At 30.1% G+C, this 24027-nt stretch overlaps 1 protein-coding gene across 5 annotated transcripts in view; it reads right to left on the bottom strand.

Moving 5' to 3' along the window:
• Nucleotides 1-100: 100 nt before the first annotated feature.
• LOC122499278 (protein TANC2) overlaps nucleotides 101-24027 on the bottom strand; it is a 56839-nt gene continuing 32912 nt past the window's right edge. For 4 of the 5 annotated variants that reach the window (XM_043607542.1, XM_043607540.1, XM_043607541.1 and 1 more), the window contains 15 exons: nucleotides 12011-12375; nucleotides 9004-9112; nucleotides 8575-8718; nucleotides 7758-7898; nucleotides 6537-7169; nucleotides 6023-6339; nucleotides 5289-5567; nucleotides 4573-5016; nucleotides 3823-4029; nucleotides 3182-3448; nucleotides 2731-3026; nucleotides 2197-2645; nucleotides 1698-1999; nucleotides 1075-1500; nucleotides 101-903 (listed from right to left, as the gene is read on the bottom strand). In XM_043607542.1, coding sequence (XP_043463477.1) covers nucleotides 610-903; nucleotides 1075-1500; nucleotides 1698-1999; nucleotides 2197-2645; nucleotides 2731-3026; nucleotides 3182-3448; nucleotides 3823-4029; nucleotides 4573-5016; nucleotides 5289-5567; nucleotides 6023-6339; nucleotides 6537-7169; nucleotides 7758-7898; nucleotides 8575-8718; nucleotides 9004-9112; nucleotides 12011-12375 — 4673 coding nt within the window. In that variant the 3' untranslated portion in view covers nucleotides 101-609. The remainder of the gene's footprint in view (nucleotides 904-1074; nucleotides 1501-1697; nucleotides 2000-2196; nucleotides 2646-2730; nucleotides 3027-3181; nucleotides 3449-3822; nucleotides 4030-4572; nucleotides 5017-5288; nucleotides 5568-6022; nucleotides 6340-6536; nucleotides 7170-7757; nucleotides 7899-8574; nucleotides 8719-9003; nucleotides 9113-12010; nucleotides 12376-24027) is intronic. The other variant, XM_043607544.1, reaches the window with a different exon arrangement.

The raw sequence follows: 24027 nt of genomic DNA, 5'->3' as shown, positions 1-24027 counted from the left end.
TTCAATAATTATTAACTTATTAACAATAATTACATATTATTAACAATAATTACATATTAATAATATGTAAAAATTATATGCAATTAATTACAACAATTATCAATAATTGAATAATTAATAATTAGCAATGATTTTCGTCTTAATTAAATTTTAATCTCAAATTAAAGAATAGTCTTCAATTGAAGATATTTTTATCTATAAAATCGTGACGATTCGATCATGGCAAGAGTTTCTCTCGTCTTAAAAATAAATTTCGCTTAAATTTAGAATAAATAAGATTTCTAAAAAAGTTTCGAAAATTTCGAAAAATACTGAAAATGAAAATTAAATAATTTTTCTTCAAGCACGCGTGAGCTAAATTTACTACATAATACACGAATTTAGTCACAATAAATAATAATGTGTAAAACGATTTAAAATCGGAAAAAAAAGCTTTCAATAATCGCCGAGGAGGAACAAATATTCGATGAAGAAGCGATTTAATCGTTTCGTTTCAAAAAGCTGATTCCTCAAACCAGTGAGTTGGTCAGCGAGAGTGATATTTAATTTTCTTAAAATCTAGATCTTAAGGGATAAATTGCGAAATAGGTATCTATAGAGAAAATAAATTTACAGTTCTGTTAGAGTGTCGATGGAAGCACGAAGTCGACACCTGGATCCGTTACTGGTCCCCATTCCAGATCCCTCGAGTCTTGAGATTATATCGTCTCTGATTGCCGTCAATACTCTTCTATCCTCTCGATTGTGTAGAGGAATTATGCTTAAAGCTTCTTGAGCATCGGAGAGAGCTTCGTCCAGAAAGTCAACGTCGATTCGGGCTTTGGCCCTCGCGTAATAGGCTTCGTACGACGATGGTTTGATCTTCAACGCTTCGTCAGCCAACTCTATAGCTTCTTCAAATTCCTGTAAATTCAAAAACGATTTTCTTAGAAAATAAAATTAACCGAAAGATTTTTTAAAATATAAATTTACTTATTACTTTTTTTTAAACAACCCACAGATTAAATTTGATAATTTCCTTTAAAGTTTAATTTCTATGAGCAAGAGAAAAATAAAAGAAGACGAAGAACTTACATTCATTTTACGTTTGCATCGACTGAGATTGAGGAGAAAATTGAGCCTGAGTTGGGCAAAGGTTTGAAGATGAAGCAACAGTTGACTGTGCTCCTGTAGTTTATGATCGTGAATCTGTTCAGGAGGTTCTGGAAACTTTCTTAGAGCGTAGGCGTACCGATGAGAAGCTTCCTTCAGTCTTCCCTTTCTGTAGAGAACATTTCCATCTTCAAGAAGTTTATTTAATAAAATAAGAAGAACGTCAGGTTTCCCAGCAGCCATTGCCCAAGTTGCCGGACCTAATTTCGCCCCTCTTCGCAGGAAGCACTGGACCACTAACACGTTTCGGCAACCTATCGCTCTATCAAGCGGTCTCATCCCATGAATATCGACATGCTCAACCGCCGCGCCCTTCTCGAGCAAAAACTGCACCAGCTTTGGATTACCCTGGAATTTTTAAATATAATTTTTATTTCACTGATTTTACTATAATCTTTAATTTTATATTAACTTATAATAACTAGCTTCGAGATGACGCTTCGAAGCTATAACAACTTATAATTTTCATAAAAATTAAAATTACTAACAAAATCAAAAATGATGAGAAAAAGAATGGAAATCGATAGGAAGAAAAAGTAAATTACCTGAAATGCGGCCAAATCCAAAGGAGTTCTTCCGGTGTTGTCGCTCGTATTTACTTCGGCTCCACGTTCAATGAGATGCTGGACAGCTGCCAATCTTCCTCGAACACAAGCCCAGGCGAGAGCCGTGAGTCCTTCCCTGTCTGTCGCTTCTATCACCGATCCTTTGTCCAAAAACAGTTCGATCAAATTCGTATGACCTTCGCCGGCAGCTATCATCAAGCAATTCCGACCCGCAGCGTCCTTCTGCGCCAAAAGCGGAACACACTCGTCCACCACTTGATCACAGCTCGCCGTCAGAGTCGCTGTTGAAAAAAATTCAAGTTTAATAGAAAAACAAGACAAATTTAGTTCAAACATTAATTAGATAATAGATAATTAATCCTCTGCCTACTCCAAAGACACCGAATTGTCGTTTTCGAAAAAGACAATTTTTTTGTCGATAACAATTTATCGACAAAAAACGACAATTCGGTGATGAGAATGTAAAAAATAGTCTCACCTTGAAGAATTCTTTCGGCGGTTCCCCAGTGACCCTCTTTGGCCGCCAACATGAGAGGACTGAGTCCTTTGGCATTGGTGGCTTTCGGACTGGCTCCCCGAGCGAGAAGAGCCGAAACGGTCGCCGTCGATCCATTTGCAGCCGCCACTGTCAAGGAAGTTTCGCCGACCAGAGTGTCCGGCTCATCGACTGTCACTTCCGCCATGTCCAGTAAATATTCGACAATTGACTCGTGGCCCTGAGCCGCGGCAGCGACAACTGCCTGCTGAGCAGCCTCCTCCCTGCTAACTTCCTGCACTCTCGTTTCAGTCTTCTGCGTTTTAGGAATGTGCCAATCACAGGCCAGGAGGTAGCCGACGACGGAGAGGCGTCCATGTCTAGCAGCGTGAACCAAGGAACACTGGCCCGCCATGTCGACGTGGCCAAGAGAAGCTCCCGCGGCGGCAAGTCTAAAAAAATACAAATTAGGAATATTACAAATATTAATCACGTTCAATCGAAATATTTCTATTCTTGACAGAATGGGAAAAATACCTTCTGACAACATCACAGTGACCCCGAGCAGAGGCGAGGGAAAGAGCCGTGCAACCCTGACTGTTGGTCAACTCAACATCGGCGCCGAATTCCAATAAGAGTGAAACCATTTCCACAGAACCTTCGTGAGCGTACATGCAGAGAGCCGGCGCATTTCCGAGATACTCAGTAATGAAGTTTGGTGAAGCTCCTGCCAGCAGAAGCAGTCTTGATACTTTTACATTTGGACTGTAAATATTTCTCAAAGTACAAAGGGCCGATGAAACGCACTCGGAAGAGGAAGCCAACCAGGAAGCCTGGAAAAATAAAGAACGTTAAGATAAAATTTTCCGATTTTTTGTTTGTTACGAACGAGAAAAACAACGTGACAATAGTAATTTAATAGTAATTAAAATAGTAAAATTAGTAATTTCAATAAAAGGTATGTGATAGAAACGAAAACGATTCCCACCTGAAGATCTCTAGAAGGCCAGCAAGGTGTAACTCCTCTGTAGACATGAGCTTTCAAAATATGATGACCGAGTTCTAAAGCTTTTTCTCCATCAAGTGGAGCTTGGAGTCTCGATAATCGAAAAGCAATTGCAGTGTGTCCCAGTCGTAAATCGCACAGGAATTTTGTCGATTCGCCTTCGTCCCTTCTCATTAACCACTCCCTGAACGATGGATGGAAGAACATGTAGGTATTGTCTAAACGTTTCACGAGAAAACCGGAGAGCATCTGCAAAGATTTTGAATTCTAATAATTCTGTACCAATAAAATAATTTGCCATTCCATTTTTTATTTTTCAATTTTAATAATTTGTAACAATAGAATAATTCTCCACTCAAATTTGTATTCAATTTTTTATTTTTCAATTTTAATAATTTGTGAAAACAATAAAAATGTTATTTAAATTTTATTCAATAGTCGAATAAATCTAATTATTTTACATCAGTCATTAATTTAATTACATTTTTAATTTACATTCACATTTAATTCATTATATTTACTTACTCATCCTTTTCACGAAAGAAGCAAAAAATATTTTAAAAATTGATTATTAGAAGGATTAGAAGTTCAACAGTGGAATTGAAATCATTTTTCTAGCTTACCTTGAATCTCTGCATAAAGTCCTCCCAGGAAACGAAAGAATCCATATTCAGGGCATTCACTGAGTAATAAATTTCCGGAAGAGTTAATGGATACAAAGCAGCTAGGCAAACTCCCAAAAGCGGCTGAACTTTGTCAAACGAGGCTGCGGTTGGGAATCTCAGATTGAAATGAAGAAGATAAATCTGAGCGAGAGAAACTGGTAAAACCTGAAATTGTCAAAAAAAATTAATAATCTCTATATTAATAATCTTATTTTTCATAATTTTTCTTTTTAAATATTTTCAATTTTAAAATGAATGTATTGAAACTCATCGAATTATTGCAAAGTATTTTATCAAAAAATTTGATAATAATAGAATTCCTTCGAAGAATTTTATTATTTAGAATTTAGGTAATTCTTTCATAAAATGTTATTAAAATTGTATTAACTATAATTAAATATTCTTTTGAAGAATTTCTTTTGAATTTTTTTTGAAATAATGGAGACTCTTTAATAATTTTTAGGATTGATAATTGAAAATTATTGAATTTTAATTCATAAATTGAATTTTATAAAGAATTTCTTTCAATTCTTTAAAATAATTTTATGACAATAATTCCCTTTTTAAAAATGTATTAAATTTTATTTATTTTGTCTTTTTATTAGAATTTGTCAAATTTTACTTAATTTCATTTCCGGACACACTGTATAGTCTTAATTGTAAAAAATCCAGTGATTTTCTCGAATCAGATAAGGAAGTAATACGAACCTTATAACTAGCAGATTTAGCGACCAAATGTCCGCTCTCGATGAGATCTAAAGTCAATTTGACGAATAAGAAACAGCCCTTGGCGAGATTCAGTAAATGAGAAATAAAGCGAGTCTGAGTTGCGCTATTGGAGGATTCTGCCTTGCCATTCACGGAAGCCGTAACATTTGTCTGAATAGCCGGACTTTGAGATAGACGATAGTTGATGTAATCGGTGAGATCCTTCGTGATGCTGATACCAGTGGGGTCGTTTACATTTTTATCGAGACAAATCCTCGTGTACGGAAATTGTTTCGTGCATTCCTGCAATTGTGTTCGCACCGTGCACACAATTTTCAGCCAACTTGGAAAATTCGGCGTATGTCTTGTCAAAAACGAGGCAATTGTGTCCCCTCTATCGGGTCTGTGGTATTCTGCCTCGCAAACCGCATCGATCAATATCATCTGAAATATCACGTATGATTTTAGATCTTTCAATTCAATTTTTAATTTTTAGTTTCGAAATAATTCAATTTTTAATTTTCAGTTTCGAAATAATTCAATTCAAAATTCAACTTTTAATTTTGAAACATTGAAATAATAATTCTCGGAGAATGAAAGAATGAAAGAAATTGCAATCTCAATAAATTAATTTTAAACTCTAAAGTCGAATTAAAAACAAAAAGAAGAAAATCATTTAGCAGAATTGAAAAGAGATCGCAGAGGCAGCAACTGACCATATTTATTTCCGGCAACCTCCCAGCTCGTCTGAGACTCAAAAGAGGTTCGATAATTCCTCTTGATAAAGCGAGATCTGGATCGACTGTACACTCCCTGAGTGAAAGGGATCTTTGGAGATGTGGCTCTGATAGAAGGTATTCTCTGTAAGCTGCAAGTTGTGGAGCTTGACAGAGTTGTGCTGCTAAAGAATGGATCAAGTCAGGTACAAGACAGGTGCAGTTGTTATCAGCCTGACAAAAGTGGTAAGCCACGACGTGGGAAGCCAGGTCACGAATCTGCAAACGTAACCGATTAATCACGCAATGAGAGAATACGAAACTTGAAAAGTAAAAGTGCTTCAAAAACTATTGCAACATCGATAAAGATATCAGCAAAAATTACGTCATACACTGATTACAACAAAATGAAAAGAAAAAAAGAAATAATCGTCAAAAAAAACTTGTCGAGAAAAATTATTACAAAACGTTTTTCGTTGATAATAAATAAATTTAAATGAATGACTCAATTTTTTTTACTTTTCTCAATATAAATCAATTTAATTCAAATTCAAACATTTTTTATTTTTTAATTAATTTTTACTGATTTTTACTTATCAATTGTTATTTTTTAAAGAATTTTGTATCATTTGCTATTTTTTATAATTATCAACTTTAAATTTTTTATTTATGAATTTCGTGAGAAAAATTCTACTGCTGCTTGAAATAATTTTTTTAGAGAAAAAGAAACTTACCCTATCGTTTGTAGCCTTGACAATCGGATGTGGTGCAATGGTAATCTCATTCTGATCCTCATCGTCGAGTTTTTGATTTTCTTTCTGATCCCTCCGACGACCGAAGCAACTGTACTCGACAAGTTGAAGAATCAAGGCAGTCTTTCCTGTGCCCGGAGATCCAGAAATAAGAATTCCGGAACTTGATCCCTGGACTACAGCCTCAAATTCTTGAAGTAACCAGAGACGTCCGGTGAAGACAGGATCAGTCTCCAATAGTGGGACCTCGAAGAAAAGAGGTTTCAACGTCAACTGTGCCGCCGTGTGAAGAAATCTCGCTGGAAATAATAAAAAAAAAAATTAAATTCAGTTATTAGATTCTTATTCATTTTATTCTCTATAATTTCTATAATTTTATAGATTGTAGATTTTATTTTCTATAATTGTACAGATTATAGTTTTTATTTTCCATAATTTTATAGATTATATTTTCTCAATAGTTATAGTTATTTTCTTAATAGAAGAAAAAGCTTACTTTTCGATACAGTTCCAGCTCTCGCAGATCTTCTCACGCAGGTTTTTCGATTTTTGAACAAAGTCTGCCCGAGCTCGTCCACTTGTCCAGGCTGTGAAGTCGTCACGGAATGTCTTCGAGTTGTGAGTGGACTGGCACTTCCATTGGACAATCCCGAAACGGAAACGGACATGGACATTGACATAGAAGTGGAAGCAGAGGCCGACGTTGAGATTGAGGCCAAACTTCCGGCACTGTCGCAGTCGCGAGATTTGCTCTTGCCCTTGACTTTGCCCTTGAGTTTCAAGGGACTGCGAAGAGCCGCCACTGCTTCTGCCTCGCTCGAAGTGCCCGTTAGAGTTGACACTGGACTCGTATTATTCGAGGGATGAGTTTGAGTCTCAAAACTCGTCAGACTGCTGAACGACGCTGCGGAGCTATCGTGACCCTGCAGATTGTTCAGGTGGGGCAATTTTAATTTCGGATTTGCCGATGGTACTCGAGTTTGACCCGGAAGATCAGTTACGTCCACGCTCGAGACTCCCGCGTGTCTTCCATTGCCCAAAAGAAGTCCCAGTCGCATATAAAGATCCGATTGCGACGATTTCTTTGTTTTCGAAGAAGCTATTGGCTTCACGCAACCGCCCTCGTCATCTGGAACGAGAAATTTTTTTTGAAATTAGAAAATAAGTTTATAGTCGAGAGATTTTTGAGAAAAAATTTGTTTTATTAAAACGTAATAACTAGAAATAGTTTTTACTCTCTAAATCCGAATCAGAAATTTTTAACTTTTTTTTTAATCGCTGGCAATTTACTAATTATTCAGTTTTTTGACAAATAAATCAATTTTATTAATAAATAAATAAATAAATAAATCAATTTTTATACGAAAGCTAATTTTTTGCTTAACTGATTTGAAACCAAAAAGAGTCACTAATTCAAATCAATTAAAATAAAATTACTGATTCAGATTTATAGAGTAAAAAAAAATTGTTTCAAAATAACATATTATTATTATTTAACAACAAAATCTTGAAAAATTATTTTTTTTAAATCTTGTAAAAAAAAATTTGTTAAAGAGAAAACCAAAAATACAGAAAGTGATAAAAAAACAATAAAATCGTATAAATGAAGCAGATGCAGAGGCGTGAGGTTTAATAATATTTGTGATTTGATTTTTGCCAAAAGCAGACAAACAATTAAAAATCTACAATTGCACACGACTCGAAATTAATTTCCTGCCTTGGATTTTGTTGCACGTATCAACGAGTTGATTTAATCCGTTACTGGCAGTTCCCTGGCTACTGCTCCAGAGATTTTTGATCTTTCCAAGAACAATTCCTGTCCATCTTGACTTTCCCTCCAGGGAAGTCGTCATCCATGCTAAATTTTAATTTGTTTATTCAATCGTTAAACATCAATGCTTTCCAGACAGATTTCGTTCATTTCGCAAATAATTCTTGGCAAATTTTCTCAGTATTTTACAACCTTTTTCTTTTTATTCTTTAAATTCTATTTTGTAAAGTTTTCAAAAAAGTTTTGAATTTAGCCTTAATTTGAAAATCAAACAGTTTTAATTGAAAATATAAATTTTTATACTTTTAATTAAATTTAACTAAACTTTTCATTTTCAATTCAAAATTAAACTTTTCGTTTTTAATTAAATTCCAAATTAGGACTAAAAATATAATTTTAGACCAAATTGTATTTTTTCAATTAAAAATATTTACTCGAAACAAATGATTTTGTGTTCGTAAATTTTAACAAAACGAATTTGGGAAATTTTTAACTTTGTTGAATTTTGTAATTAGACGCATTTTTTTTTTTGAAAAGAAGAAAATATTTTCAAAATTTTTCCTATTTAACGTTTCGTTTTCTTCTTTTTTTTGTTTGAATGAATTTCAATTTGGCTTCATTATCAAGTAATATTTTTTGTGTTTACTTTTCACTTAGCTCGCGTGTGTTACCAGATGATTTTTAATGGATTTTAAAAATGCCCACATGGAGAGTTCGAATATAGAATTTCATAATATTTCCTATCGTCAGAATGTTCTTTTACCTGATAACGCTGACGGGTTGTCGTTTGCACTTTGCTCCGGAGATACTGGATCTCGTTTTCCGGATCTTTGTGAACTGAAGGGACTTTTTAACGCCTTGGAATTGAGGAAAAATCGTTTCCGTTGAGCTGGAGGCGTCGGACAACCTGTAAATATTTAATTCTTATTAATTTCAAACTCTTGTTAATTTTTAATTAAATAATTTATTTCTCGTATTTAAATTAAACAATTTTTTTAGTATTCAAACTAAATTATTTTTTTTCGTATTCAAATTGAATTCCAATTAAGAGGAAAAGTAATTTAATAAATTGAATTCAAATTAATAATTCGTTAATAATCGTTTCTTTGAATTTAAGAATAAATTAAATAAAAAATTGAATGAGAATTAATTTTGAAAAATGCTTGAAAAAAAATTGTTGTTTGGTTCTTACTTTGAGCCATTGGATTGACTTTGTGTTTTAAGGACGAACACTCCGGCAAAACTGGAGGTTTGAGCCTTCCCATCGCCGAGGAGGAGTTAATTTCGTTCCCATCGCGTTGCTGTAAGCATAAAATGCATTTTAATTAAAAATTAAACGACTCATTAAACATCTCGTTAATTTGATGAATTATCACTGGAAAATAATAATTCATCAAAAATATAAATATAAATTATCTGGAATATAATTCAATAAATAAATTTCTCTAGTAACATTTTAATGAAAAAGAAAAACATTTTTCAATTTGCAGATGAAGGAGAGTTTATTTCAAAGGAAAAAAAAAGCGAATTTACGTTTTTGAGACGAGCGCGTGTAGCTTTATGAATTGAAATCATTTTAAAATCGTCTAGACGGAAAAAAGAAAAAAAAAGAAAATAGAATTGAATTTCTATGGGGCAACTGATATCCCTGATCTGGTTTAACCTTTGTAAAGGAAGCAAAATCGAAGAGTGGGTTGCAAAACGTCAAGTTTCACGATTCAGAACACGTGGGAGTGGTATTTTACAAGTGTGGGTGTTATGTGTCACCATCTTTCAATGGCATGTAAAATTTAACTTACCTAACTAAAGGACCTCTTTACATTTGTTTTTTGCGCCAATGGAAAAAAAGAAAAAACAATTTGTTCAAAGAAAAAGAAAAAATCGAATATTAAAAAAAGTTACATAAATAAATTTATTAATTTGATTTAATTTTAATTTGAAAATAGAACTAAAAGTAAAAGGTAAGTAAAAAGAAATTCAAAAAGTATTAAATTTTCACTTTCGATATCTTTCCTTCTCGTTTCGTTTCTTTTTTGACTAATTATACTGGGGGAATGATTATTATTTTATTGGCCATTCGTTCGTAGAATATGACACCTGACTTCATAGAGAATGTCGAAATTTATAAACTATTCATGAACCCTCATAAAAGTGGTTTTAATGATACTTTCACGTCATATAGTGGCGGTGTGGAAAAAAAACGTAATTTTAAGTGTCAATCTCGTTGAAAGGCTTAAACAGTCTCATATACGAATTTTTAAGAGTTAACTTCAAATGCAAATACTGACGAAAGCTCCTTTAGTCCAACTTTGATTTATTCCCCAATAAAACGTAAATTCGCTTTGCAAATAACATTATTAGAAAACATGACCACGTTGTTTCTGTATACAAAATTTCGTTATTATTTTTCAGGAAAAAAATTAATCACTGCGAATGAGAATCTAAAAATAGAAAAAAGTAAGAATTTAGCGAAAAATGTAAAAAAAAATAATAGTAGTAAAAATGGGAATTTAAGAAGAATAAAAATAATAAAAGAATAGAAACAAGAAAAAGAATAAAAAAGTAAAAAAGAATAAAAAAAAGTGAAAAAATAATAAAAATAATCTAAAAAAGAAGAAAAATAATAGAAATAATACAAAATTAAGAAAAGTAATACAAATAATACAAAAATAAGAAAAATAATAGAAATAGTAGAAAAATAATAGAAATAATACAAAAACAATAAAAATAATAACAGGGTTGCCACGCTTTTGCTCATTTCAAATTCCCTGACTTTTCCCGGTTAAAAAACGGAATTTTTCCAGGTTTTTAAAACTACATTTATATTTCACAAAATTAAATAATTAGTCATTATAATTTTTCCATAAGAATTAAAATTCTTCAAAAGATTCAAATTCAAACCTTTTTGAAATTAAACAATTTTAAAAAAATTGTTATAAAACATGGAGAAATCGATCACTCCGAGTCTTCGACTCGAAGCAATCAATATCTTCATGTTTTATAAATAATTAAAAATTATTTTTATTCTTAAATTCAACGAGAATTCAATTATTTAAATAGATACAAAAATAAATAATTTATTGAATAATTAAATTCTAATGAATAAATTATAGGAAGGCTTTTTTTAATTGAATTTCTTTGATAAATTTTAATAAAATTTTTAAGAATAATTACATTTTTCGAGAAATTCTTTTAAAATTGTGTTAAAAATAATTGAAATCCCGCAATGAATTTTAATATTTATGAAAGTAATTGAATAGTTACTTAGCATTTTATTATAATTTTCAAAAATAATTGTATTCTTGAGAAGAATTTTATTATTTATCGAAATAATTGAATTCTTGAGAAGAATTTTATTATTTATGGAAATAATTGAATTATTCCCAAAAATTGTATTAAAATATTGAAAAAGAATTGAATTTCTGTGAAAAATTTTGTTATATATGAAAATAATTGAAAACTTATAAAGTTTTTTTAATTATTTATGAAAATAATTGAATCTCTTTAAAAACATTGATTATTTATGAAAATAATTGAATTATTGCGAATAAATTTATAAAGAATTTGTAAATAATAAAATTTTTATTATTTAATTAATTCATTCAAAATTGAAATTTTACAAAATAAAAAATTCTTCTATAAATCTATTATTTTTAATAAAACTAGTTAAAAATATATTAAAAAATGTAACTAATTTCAGAAAAATTTTAGTTTTTAAAATTTTCTTTAAAATCTAAGTTTTTTTTATATTTCTATAATTAAATTCATTTAAAATTGAAATTTTACAAAATTTTTAATCAAAATGTTTTAAAGTTCATCTACTTATGAAAATTTTAAACGCAATTCTTTTAAAATTGAATTAATTTTGAAATATTTAAGAAAAACTTGATTTCAAGAATAAGTACAATAACTTTAGAAACCAATAATTTTCCAGGATTCTGATAAAAATTTCCTGACTTTTCCAGGTTTTTTTCAAGGTTTATAAAATTCCCGGACATTTCCAGGTTTTCCAGGTTGCGTGGCAACTCTGTAATAGAAATAATGCAAAATTAAGAAAAATAACAAAAATAATAGAAATAATACAAAAATAACAAAAATAACAAGAATAATAGAAATAATACAAAAATAATAGTAAATAAACGGTGAAAATGAGAGGAAAAAAAGAAAAAAGAGAGAAAAAAGAAGAGGATATAGCTTACAGAACGTGGTAGGATGAGTGGCCCTCTCGTACGTGGTCTCGGACTGCTGCATAAGGAATTCACGGCAGAAGAGTCGTCGATCCAGTCCTCGGATGGATGCTGCATAGACAAGGGCCCCGAGGGGCAAAATCTTCCGTCGCGAAAAGGGCCCTCGAGGCCGTCTTCCTCGTTAAAAAGATCCTCATTTCTCCGTAAGCAAAGAGGGCAGGCCTCACTCCGAAATAGACAGGAATAGCATCTCTCGTGACCGCAAGAATCTATCAGCCGTCTTTTTTTACCTTTGTCGAATGGCATTTCACATGATGGGCACATTGGTCCGCTCAATACTGTCGTTGATTCGACCAGTGCTCGAATTTTCGCCAAATCTGCAAGCAAAAAATTCACATTATCTCATTATTATTTCTCCTCTCTCTCTCTCAAAAAAAAAAAATAATAATAATTATGATTCACTCTAAAAATTATTACATACTCAAAAAAAATGTTTATTGACGAATTTCGTTAATTGTAAAATTAACATCAATAAGTGATAAAGAAAGTCTTTTGATAATAAAACTGAATATAAACTTAAATTTGGACAGTAATGAAGATTTAATTAACATATCGGCAAAATTAGTGGAGACACATGGAAGTTGAATTTATTCAATTTCTAATTTATATTGATGATAACGAATCAGTTTGGAGATGGAACGTGATTGTAATAATAATAATGACAAGACAAGCGGTGAAGGTGGCGCGCATCGATAGATAAACCGATCTTAGAAAGTTGAGGTCAATAATGGTTTGACCTTTCCTCGCCTCAGAACGTTCATCCAGATTAGTAGATTCTCCCATTAATAATTCATTACATGGTCATAGAGAAATAATCTTGTCAACCGAGATATATTCTCTAGAGACATTTTTTCTTCGTGAGCAATTTTTCAAATTTTTTTTGTTTTTGGTTCAAAAATACACTAATCTGCACTTGCAGATAATCTTTTCCTTTAATTTTAAATATTTCTCGACTAATTTTTTGTTTTGACTCCATTTTTTTTTTTTGCTTCTTCGTTTTTTTTTCAATTTTATGATGAGCTTTTAATTTTACTCTTTTTTCTGATTCTCTTTCCTTTTTCACGTTTAGAAGAAAGTGAGAAAAAACAAACGGAAAATAGAACAGTTTTTTTTGACGTCAACAGTAAATTTAGACTTTTTCACTTTCTTTTTCGGTAGGAGCGTTAAAATGAGTGACGGCGTGAAGCAACAAGTTTTTTCGATTCTAATTTAAAGAAAGAATAATAGACCCCCCTAATGAATAATAATTCGTCGTTTATCAAGATCAAGTGGGATAAGTCCATATCAAGCAGGTGCAGCTGTACTTGATGTTACCGTAACTTGGGTCAATGTTCTCATCTTCCTTAGTTAGTTTCTATCTTTTTCCTGAACGTGAGAAGAAGCTAACTTTTTCTTTTCTTTATATACGACTGCGGATTTTTTTTCACTTTTATCCGAGGGACTTATCTCATCTCAGATAAGTATATAAACAAACAAGTTTCGTTGTTAATTCATAATTTTAACCCTTTTTCCACAATCAATCTTTTCTTTGCAATCACAATTCTTTTTCTTTTTTTAATCTTTACTCAAACCTTTATTTATTAAATCTATTTTTAAATCTCTTTTTAAATCCATTTTTAAATTCATTTTTAAATCTATTACTTCCTCATAGAGAAAGTATTTTTAAATCTATTAAATTTATTAAATTCAGTTTTAAATTTACGATTTCTTGAATTTATTTTTAAATTTGCCTCTAAAGAGTAAAGAATAAAAAAAAGAGACGTGGTAGTAAAATGCATAAAATATTGCAAATAGGGAGGCGCAGTTTTGATCTAATCATTTGGTTGGGCCACCCTAATGGAATGGAGGATAATGAGAGTTGGGCAAGGGAGCAGAGTTCGTTTCGTGGAATGAAAAAAAAAAAAGAGATCTTTTAAATGATAGAACTTCTATTCCCGCAGACGCTTCGATCCAAGTCGTAAAGCTTCGTTAAAGTTCTCCTGGCTAGCGATAAAATACTGTGCAAGTACACGATTAAACCTCTCTCGCGCACACAAGATCAGGTCTACCCAACAACCACCTTTGATAACTTTTCTCTACTCCTCATTTCAACTCTTTACTCTTTCTTCATTCAAGTATGTAACAACTTCAATCAACTTAATGAAATTTAATCCTTTCCAACTAACTCCCAACAATTTATCTTTCATTACATTCATTAAACGTTAAATGCACAGCTTTTTTCCTCTTCTTCCTCTTCTTCTTCTTTTTGCATATTTTCCATTTTTTTCACTTCTTGTTATAGTGAATATAATAAATAAATACTGTATAGTATACATAAAATACTGTATAGTATATAATATAAAATACTGTAATAATTAAAATTTACAAATACTAGTGAATTGGTCGTGAGGTCTAAGGCACCGATTTCAATGTTCACTATTTGGGTTCGAATCCCGGTCGATAGAATTTTTTTCTCTCATTGTAAATATATACCAGAAAGTAGAATTTATAATTGATTCCATAATAGGGAAAAGCTTTTGTCAAGTATGTAACAATGGGTTTTGAATTGAATTGCGCAGTTTCACAGTCAGAGATATCTTCAATTAATGTCAGTTACAATCGGCAATGCTGAGTGGATGATAAAGTTGTATATTGCAAATTGAAAAAAAGAGCTTCTCTTCTTTTTCGCTTTGGCAAAAGTGGTTGTCAATCGATGAACATTCAATTTTGGCGAGTCACGCGTAATAATCATTATTTGGGTCCAGTTTTGCAAGAGAAAGTACACGAGACCTTTGCCTTAAGCTGTCGTATATTTAAATCACTATATCTTCTTCGTGCATGTGAATAATATTACCCCGCAAGTTTTATGCTTAACAATAAATTATTTCCAATTCCATAAAAAAAAAGTTTTTCCTCTCAAAAATTTTCGCGTAATTAACCTTTATACCTTTTGGAACAATCGAGTATTAAAAAAAATCTTTCCTCTAAGCAACAGTATATTTACTACAGATACTAAAAATACTAAAACTGTACCAAAAATACTGATACTGAACCAAAAAGATTAAAACTAGACTGAAAATACTGATACTGAACCAAAAATACTAAAACTATACTGAAAATACTAGTACTTAACCAAAAATACTAAAACTATACTGAAAATATAAATACTGAACCAAAAATCCAAATATTAAAATTATTAGTGACGAGAATCTAAAAAAAGCGCTAAGAGAAAAAAAAATCATCAGTATAATGAATTCTAACACGTCTCTTATTTTCTGAAATAAAATGTGACAGGGAAAAATTTCTGCTCGAATCAACCGATAAATTAGATAAACATGAAAGATTTAAAATAATAGGAGAGTGAAAGAAATATTCAAATTGAATGTCCTTCACTGTTGACTATCAATTTCGCATGAATTTAAATGGCCGAGCCTTGTAACAATTGCTAAGTGGTCCGAATCATCAAATTAGTTCCAGTGACTAATGTAAAAATAAAAATCATCAAGATTATAGATTGAAAAAAAATTCCACAACTTTCTAGATTGTACATTATTGTTTTCTTGTATTTGGTCATCATCGGCACTCATGATTCACCAAATTAATATATTCTATAAATCTATTCCAATTTTTGGGCCTCTTAAATAAATTTTTTCCATTCGTTTTCTAAAATTAAATAATATTTGAAAATGAAATTTTTTAATTTGCATTTTCCAGACTTTGGACGAATTTTAATAAAATTTTGAAGAAAAATTACAGTTTTTGAGAATTTCTGCAATAATTTTTGTAACTTTTTCAAAATTAAATTTTTTTTCGCGTTTTTAACTAAAATTCTTCTATAAATGCATTATTATTAATAAATTTTTAAAAAGTTCTTCTTTCAAATTTATTTATTTACAAATTTACAATTCAATTTTACAAAATTTCAATTATTCGTCAATTCTTCAATTGAATATTAGAAAATAAAAACTTCAAATAATTTCAAAAACAAATTCAATTAAACTTTTTCAAAAAAAAATTAATTGAAATTCTGCGATATGAGTTTAATTATTTCTGAAAATAATTGAATTCCTAAAAAGAATTTTATTATTTACGATAATATTTGATTCCCCATAAAAATTTTATTATTTATGAAAATAATTGAATGATTGCGAAGAAATTTATAAAACATTTCTAAATAATTGAATTCCTGGTAAAATATTTATTTTTTTATAAATTGGGGAATATTTTTGAAAATAATTGAAATTTTGCCAAGAATTTTATTAAAATTTTTGAAAAATAATTGAATTTCGGAGAAAATTTGTAAATAAAGAAAAATTCACAGTAACAATTATTTTAAAAAAATAAATTTTTGTATTTAAATAAATTGAAATCTCGACGATTTTTCAAAAAATTGAATTTTGAAAGAATTATAATTGCAATTTTGGAAAATAATTGAAATTTAGTCAAGAATTTTGTGAAAACTTTTTAAAAAATAATTGAATTTCGGAAAAAATTTGTAAATAAAAAAATGCACAGTAACAGCTATTAAAAGAAAATTGAATTTTTGTATTTAAATAAATTGAAATCTCGAAGAATTTAAAAAAAAAATTGAATTTTGAATGAGTTATAATTGCAATTTTTGAAAATAATTGAAATTTGAAGTTCGAGTCCTGATATTATTAATAAATAAAACATCGAACGTAAAATTTGTTAGTAACAATTTTACTTTATTAATTTTTTTAAAAATAAAATAAAATAAGAAAATTAATAATAAAAATAAAAAAAAATACAGATAAGCGAAAGCTGAAATTGAACTTATGAAAAAAAGAACCAAAAAAAAAAGAGAAAATACCTAGATAATTATTCAATCTAAAATTACATTCTTTTCTTCACTCTTATAAAAATAAAGAAAAAGAATAAAGAAAAACTTGAGAACTCTTGCGTATATTTCGTAATGAATATGCTCCTGGATCTTTTTGCAAAATGACCTGCAGTTTCCAATTGCATGGTTGCGAAAGTTGAACACCTGATGTATGTATATATATTTTTATACGCGTATATCTGTAGCATAAAGATCTTGTATATAAATGTCTGACTTTTTAAACTGGATATATATATATACACATCTCTCACGTCTTAAAAACTTCTTGTAATTATTCTATATGTTAATATATTTAATATTCAACTTCTTTTTTTTAATGTTTGGAAATCGAGAGTTGCAAAATAAAAATTATAATTGCACTTTAACAGGGGGGAAAAATATGCTCATCGAGTTAAGGATAATTGTTATTGGACAATTAACGCCGAAAAACAGTGTAAAATTATTGAGCCCATGTGACATCTCGATTGCGGTCTTTTAAAAAATTATTAAAAGTAAGTCCTTTATGGAATAATGTGCGTTCAACATTCAACTTGAGAAATCAATGACGTAAAAGGCTTAATTTTCAAGTTAATAATGAATATTACTCATTTCTGACTTCTTTCGATAATTGAGAAATATTTGCATTTTAGCTTTTCAAATTGTTTCAAACGATTATTTTTTAAAAAGTTTGTTTATTTTAACTACATCAGGGTTGACACAAAAATTAAATTTTTTCTGATTTTCCTGACCTGTGACAACCTGTGACAACAATGACAATATTTGTGACGATATATAGTATTTTTTAGTACCAGTATTGAATTATTATTGTATTTTTAGTACTATTAGTACTATTAGTATTGTATAAATAATATTTTTCCGTTACTATATCCATTACGGATTATACAATTTAATTTTCAACAATCATTGTTGTAGGGTTCTATTGTGATTGGATAAATGTTCCAAAGAAATTTGTTATTTGAATATAATAGATTTTAAATTACGGAGGAGAAAAAGTCGAGGAGTGATAGTAGTATTTCTTTTTTCCTTTCTTTTTTTTTAATACTACATCTCAAAGCTTATCTTTCTCGTGCTGGTTTCATCTGAATGAAGAATGACAGATAAAGTTTTGTTGCAGTGAAACGCTTAAATATGCACCTAACGGATGTTTATTAATCGACTTGTATTTAAAATGATTCACGTTCTATAGATTAATTTCATCTTCATCATTTTCTTTGTATTGAATTAAATAGTCTCGCGTACAAAACATCATCTAATATTTAATAAAATACTTAATATCACTTGTCCCCATACACTTTTCTTCAATTTAAATCTTTGTCATCCAATTGATTTCAAACTTTATTTTTTGCTAAAATTTTGCTATAATTAAATAATTTCGTTTAGCAGTTTGAAATTTATTGAAAATTTACAATGATTAGAGGACTAAGAACGATTTTTATTGTTTAACAAATTCAACTGATGAACTCCCTTTTAGATTCAGATTCAAGAATGATCCTAAAAAATCGAGGTACATAGTACAAAAATTTATTACAGGGACGAATAGATTTGAAAGTTATTTTTCAATTATATGACACTCGAATGTAATAAATTCTTCTCAGAGAATCATAAAGTATTAATTAGAAACGTAAATAAATTTAAGAAAAATTATCCAAAGGCGACGAGAGTTAAATATTTTAAAGCGTTTCGAAATTTAAAGATCTCTTAACTCTCTTAAAATTTAAAGACGAGTTAAATTTAAGAGAGTTAAGATGGAGAATAAAAAATACAATAGACAAAAACTAGTACAACAATAAATACCTAAAAAATTATCATTAAACGCAAACGCAGCTATTTTTCTCTAAATATAAATAAAACTTTTCTTTTTTTCATGAGCGCGAGTTACAATAAAAGGTTTATGGTTCACGGAGCAATAGATCGTTGGATTGTAAAAAAAAGAAGAAAGAAAGAAAAAAAATAAATAGATGCATTTGAAAGCCTGAGAAACTGGCTTCCCATAATGTTAAATGAAAATGGACTGTAACTGTAAATGTAAAAGTTGCCTCGCAGGGGTGTTTGGGTTTCGAGGGTTGTTGCTCCAGTGTGCGTTTCAGCATTTTTTTTATTTTCGATGAATAGAGAGAAGTGGGCGTTCTTTAACTCACGCTCGCGTATAGTACATTAACCTTCTAGCAATTCTTACATCTCGTTCTGTGAAAAAAAAAACTTGGCCAATAACACTGCCCACCACCTGTTCCAGCATTTTCGCCGGCTATTTCAGGCTATTTTAAAATTTTAATACTTTAAAAAGATGAAGAATGAAGAGTATAGTCCTCAGGTAGTTTCGCACGCTGCGCCCTCTCAAACACCTTTATGATATTCACACTCAACCTATTATAACAAATCGTGGGAATCGGAAAATTCTAGGGCAAATTTATCTCTTTTCATTTCATTAGTTATTGCCGGCAATTATTATTGTGCGGAAGAAAATAATTTATCGGAACTATTTTGCATTTTTCCATCTATTTTAAATATTTATTTAAATGTCTTTTTAATAAATTATTTTTCGTACCATAAATACTGTTCTTTTCTTCTTTGTTAATAAAAATGGTAATGTTCGTTCAATATATTTATCCAAACAGTTGAAAGAAATAAAAAATTCGGCTCAAAAAGAAAATTTAAAAAACACCGTCAGAATCAAGTGAATCATTTATTACTTTTCTGTTGTTCGATATCGAGAAGTGTATCAAATAAAAAAGGGGAGGAAAATTTAAAACTTAACGCTTTCACTATATTATGTTAGTTTAATAGTCCGAAAATGAGTTCTCATCGTTTATATTTTTATCCTTCTCATCTCATTAGTTCACCTGCAATAGGATCTTCGGTATAATAAACCGTCAGTTAAAGAAATACGAGGTTTCGAAATGCAACCCTCGATTTTTTGATGGTTGTTTACCGACCAGCATTATAAAGACTCGTTTTTTTTTTTATCAATTCACGTAATGCGTAAATTTCTTTTATTAAAGCGGTAAATATTTCGCATTTACAAAAAACTCATAATTCAAACCTGATTCATTATTCTTCTTCAATTAATATTGCACACATTTTCTTTATTATAAACGACCTTCACTCAAAAAAAAATAATACTAATTATGAAACGTTAAAAAATACAACTAGTTGTTAGAGCAATAATAATAATATTTATTAACTCTTTCTCCGTCCTCCTGTTCTTTAATTTGGTTTTAAAAAAAGGAAAACGAACCAAATCTCGAATCTCGAGCGAGAATATAGCGGGATAATCACGATTTCATTTAATCCGTCGGTTAAATCGCATTGTTAGGAAGACTGAAATGTTTCGATGACTTCTCATTGTTTCTAAGTCTGGCCAATAACCGATGCATTTACCGTTTAGTTTGCTTCGTGACGTGAGAGTGTCTATGAGCATTTTGACGAGTCGTGACTTACAGCTTTCACTCGACAATTATTATTATTATTTTCTATTTGTAAATTTCAATCTATAAGAGCTAATGTATGCATTTCTTCCTTTTGTCTCATTCGAAAAAAGAAAAGCAAACACTTTTTACTGTATCAAAAGAAAAGTTTCTTTAGAAAATTTTTAACTAAACGTTTTTAGTGTTTTAATGATTTAGTGATTTAATGAATTAGTCAGTTAGTGAAAATTAATCTCTTGAATTAAAACATTATACTGCCGATAATAAATATTCTGTCCCTTGAAAACTTTCCCAACAGTTTTATTTAAATAATATATAAAATAACGGATTTCAGATTGTAAAAAGCTCAAAAAAGCAAAATGAGAATGACTTTATTTATTGCCGGTTATTCCATTACGAAAGAAAGGATATACACTCGATCGAGAGCCAGAAAGCGACGATAGTGTCACAGTCTTGAAAAAAAAAAAAAAAAAAATAAGAAAAAAGTTGATATGTACAGGAATGATTCATGCGGCGCGTATCGGCGTATACGACACTGCGTGAAAGTATATAGAAGAGGAAGATTCAGATAAAATTCATTGAGAGAAAAGATTACGTGCGCACTTGTTGATTTTGTAATTAATAAACGTACATTGTTGGTGCGATTCAAGGGGAAAAAATCTGTTATTCAAAAGTGTGTGGGAAAAAATAAATGTTGAATCTCTTATAGACAATATTTATATAGAGCGTGTTTTCTTCATTCGAAAGACTAATAATAAAAGCACTTGTATGAATATTTATCAATATTGAGATATCATAGTGTTGTACTCATGCAGCGTAGAATTATTGCAATAATTTTCAGACTCAAATAATGCAGATTTTATTCCTCTTGATGTCATTCCACCTACAGATGATTGACTTCATCAGGGATGACACAAAAATTTTAATTTTACCCTGATTTCCAGACAGAATTTTGATTTTTTCCCTGACACTAAAGAATATGCTGATTCACTCTAAAAATTATTAGATACTGAAAAAATATTCTTTTACATTTGTTTGAAACAATTCAACTATTTTTATAAATCTTCGATTGTTTCAATTCTGGTCAGAATTAGAAAATTTTTTTGAAGGTTTTGTATTAGAATTCGTGGTAGTTTCGTGCCAAACAAAAAAGACACTAAAAATTCAGAATTTTCTTATGAATTCTAAAAATTTAATTTGTTTCAGTACTTTTAATAAGCCCTGACTTTTACCTCAAGTTTATAAAATATTGATACAACAATTAATTCCCTAGTGTCAATTAATACATTTTCAATTATAATCTATCCAGTGTACAATTTAATTGACATTATTATAAACCTAAAACACGATTCCTTAACGCAAATTGTGATTTATATACACCGTAAATTGATTGCTATACAGGTAAACGCGAAATTTATAACAGACTCTTAAAAGTATTGCTCGTAGAAAGATTTATAAAGAAAATGCACAATGAGAAAATAAATTAACTGATTGCTTACAAGTGCATGCATAAAAGATATTGTGAATGAAATGAAATGAAATGAAAAATAGCTGGTAATTTGTAACCTGATTGAAAATTTTAAAACACGCGATATAGTGTGATAATAAAAATAGATGCAATTTAATTTAAATGCACAAAGAAAAGGGGTGACACGGGAGGCGTGTTGGAATCTTTCAAAAGGTGCAACAAGTATTTATATTTATATATATACAGAGTGAACTTGTGTAATGTGCACCTGGCGATTCATTTAGGTAACGACATGGTCTACATACGTCATTAAATCAAAGTAGTGATTAAAAACGCACGGATTTTTTTTTAAATATACATATACAGAGATATGATATACAAGCAAAATTGGTTCGCAGTATTCGAGACTGATCTGTCTGGTCATTCATGCGTTATATGTAAACCAGAAGAAATAATCTCACACGAACGTATAACAGCACCTCGGGAATCGATAAAAATTATACTTAGCTCACGAAAGACAAAAACGAGCTTTCACATCTTGTTCGTTTTCGTGTTTTGTTCACTTTGTATATAAAAATTAAAAAATTGATAATTTGCGTGATATTTCGAGCGCAAAAAATACCTTTCTCTTTTTGTTTATTATTTGGGTTTTATTTTTGTAGTTGGGGTCCGTAATCCGTTTGCATTGCAACATTCACTGAATTAAACTATAACAATTGGTTATTGTTACTTGCAACAATGTTGTTCTGCAATATATTTTATTTGCTCTAAACAAACATTTTACTTCCACCCAAAAAATAATCCTCAAGTTTTTTTAATTAATAAATTCCGTTCACCTGAACATTTAAAACTTAAGGATCAACAAAATTTGTTGTTGCAGACAATAAATTTCGTTCATCTGAACATTTAGAACTTAAGAATCAACAAAATTTGATGTTGCACCAGAAATAAAGTTCGTTCATCTCAATGTTTAGAACTTAAACCTTAAGAAAATTTGTTGTCGCAGAAGAAATAAAGTTTATCCATCTCAATGTTTAAAACTTAAGCCATAACAAAATCTGTTGTTGCAGACAATAAGTTTCGTTCATCTGAACATTTTAAACTTAAGGATCATCAAAATTTGGGGTAGAAGAAATAAATTCCGTTCATCTGAACATTTAAAACTTAAGGAACACCAAAATTTGTGGCAGAAGAAATAAATTTCGTTCATCTGAACTTACAGAACTTAAGGATAAACAAAATTTGTTGCAGCAGAAATGCAGTTCGTTCATCTGAACTGCAACCTAAAGAAAATTTGTCGTTGCAAAAGAAACAAGCTATTCGTTCATCTGAACGGTTAGAACTAAAGGATCACCAAAAATTGTTTCCGTCAAAAAGAAAATTAATTTGTACCAACTAAAATTCTTATTGGAACCAAATAAAGGTCAGTAGGCTGTGAGAGATTCTTGCTCGAAATAAAACATTTCCTCTGGGTGTGAACTGCATTTAGCAACAAAAACCAACTGTAAACAATAATCATCATCCGTTAAAATCATTGTTCCATTTTCCTCTCTTAATTATTTTTCGAAATCATCATCTTTACAATCACCATTAAAAGACTGAAACCCATTAAAAAAAGACCATAACTGACCAGAACCAAACACCACAAATAGAGGTAAAAATTAAATACCAAAGTTAAGAGCCGTAAAATACAATTAAATGGGTAAAAATCATTAGCAAAAGCTAGTCGAATAACGCGTATCTTTTTGCATTTTTTTTTTTTAAATTTTGTATGAAAATACAAAATTCCTTGAGAGAAATATAAAAATGAAAGGACAATATTATTTTTATATTGTCCTTTAATTTTTATTTTCCTCTATTTACAAGTTGTAATTATATGTGAAACTTGTTGGGAAGTAGACGTATATAATGGAATTAGTAAATGACTTAAAAGATAAATTGAAGAAAAATAATGATATGCCTGCCGTTACGCTCCGAAAAGCAAGGTACAATTACGCCATTTAATTGGACAACAGGTGGCTACTGACAGATAATTTTTTTTCTTCCTTTTTAAATAAACACTTGCAGTTTTATACATATTTGATTCCTCAAGATTTCCCAGGCTTTTTGTTCTTTTTTTCCCCTTTTTCTCATAAGAATCTATTTTGCATTTTGCATTTTTCGAGTCTTTTTCTCGAGACAAATTAAAATACACAACAGTGTATAGTTATAATAAACAAATTAGCTCTTTATACTT

This window comes from Leptopilina heterotoma, unplaced genomic scaffold, assembly GCF_015476425.1.
Source record: "Leptopilina heterotoma isolate Lh14 unplaced genomic scaffold, ASM1547642v1 Lhet_166, whole genome shotgun sequence".
NCBI classification, from domain to species: domain Eukaryota; kingdom Metazoa; phylum Arthropoda; class Insecta; order Hymenoptera; family Figitidae; genus Leptopilina; species Leptopilina heterotoma.
The sequence above is the reverse complement of the archived record's forward strand: the minus strand, read 5'-3'. Positions and strand labels throughout refer to the sequence as shown.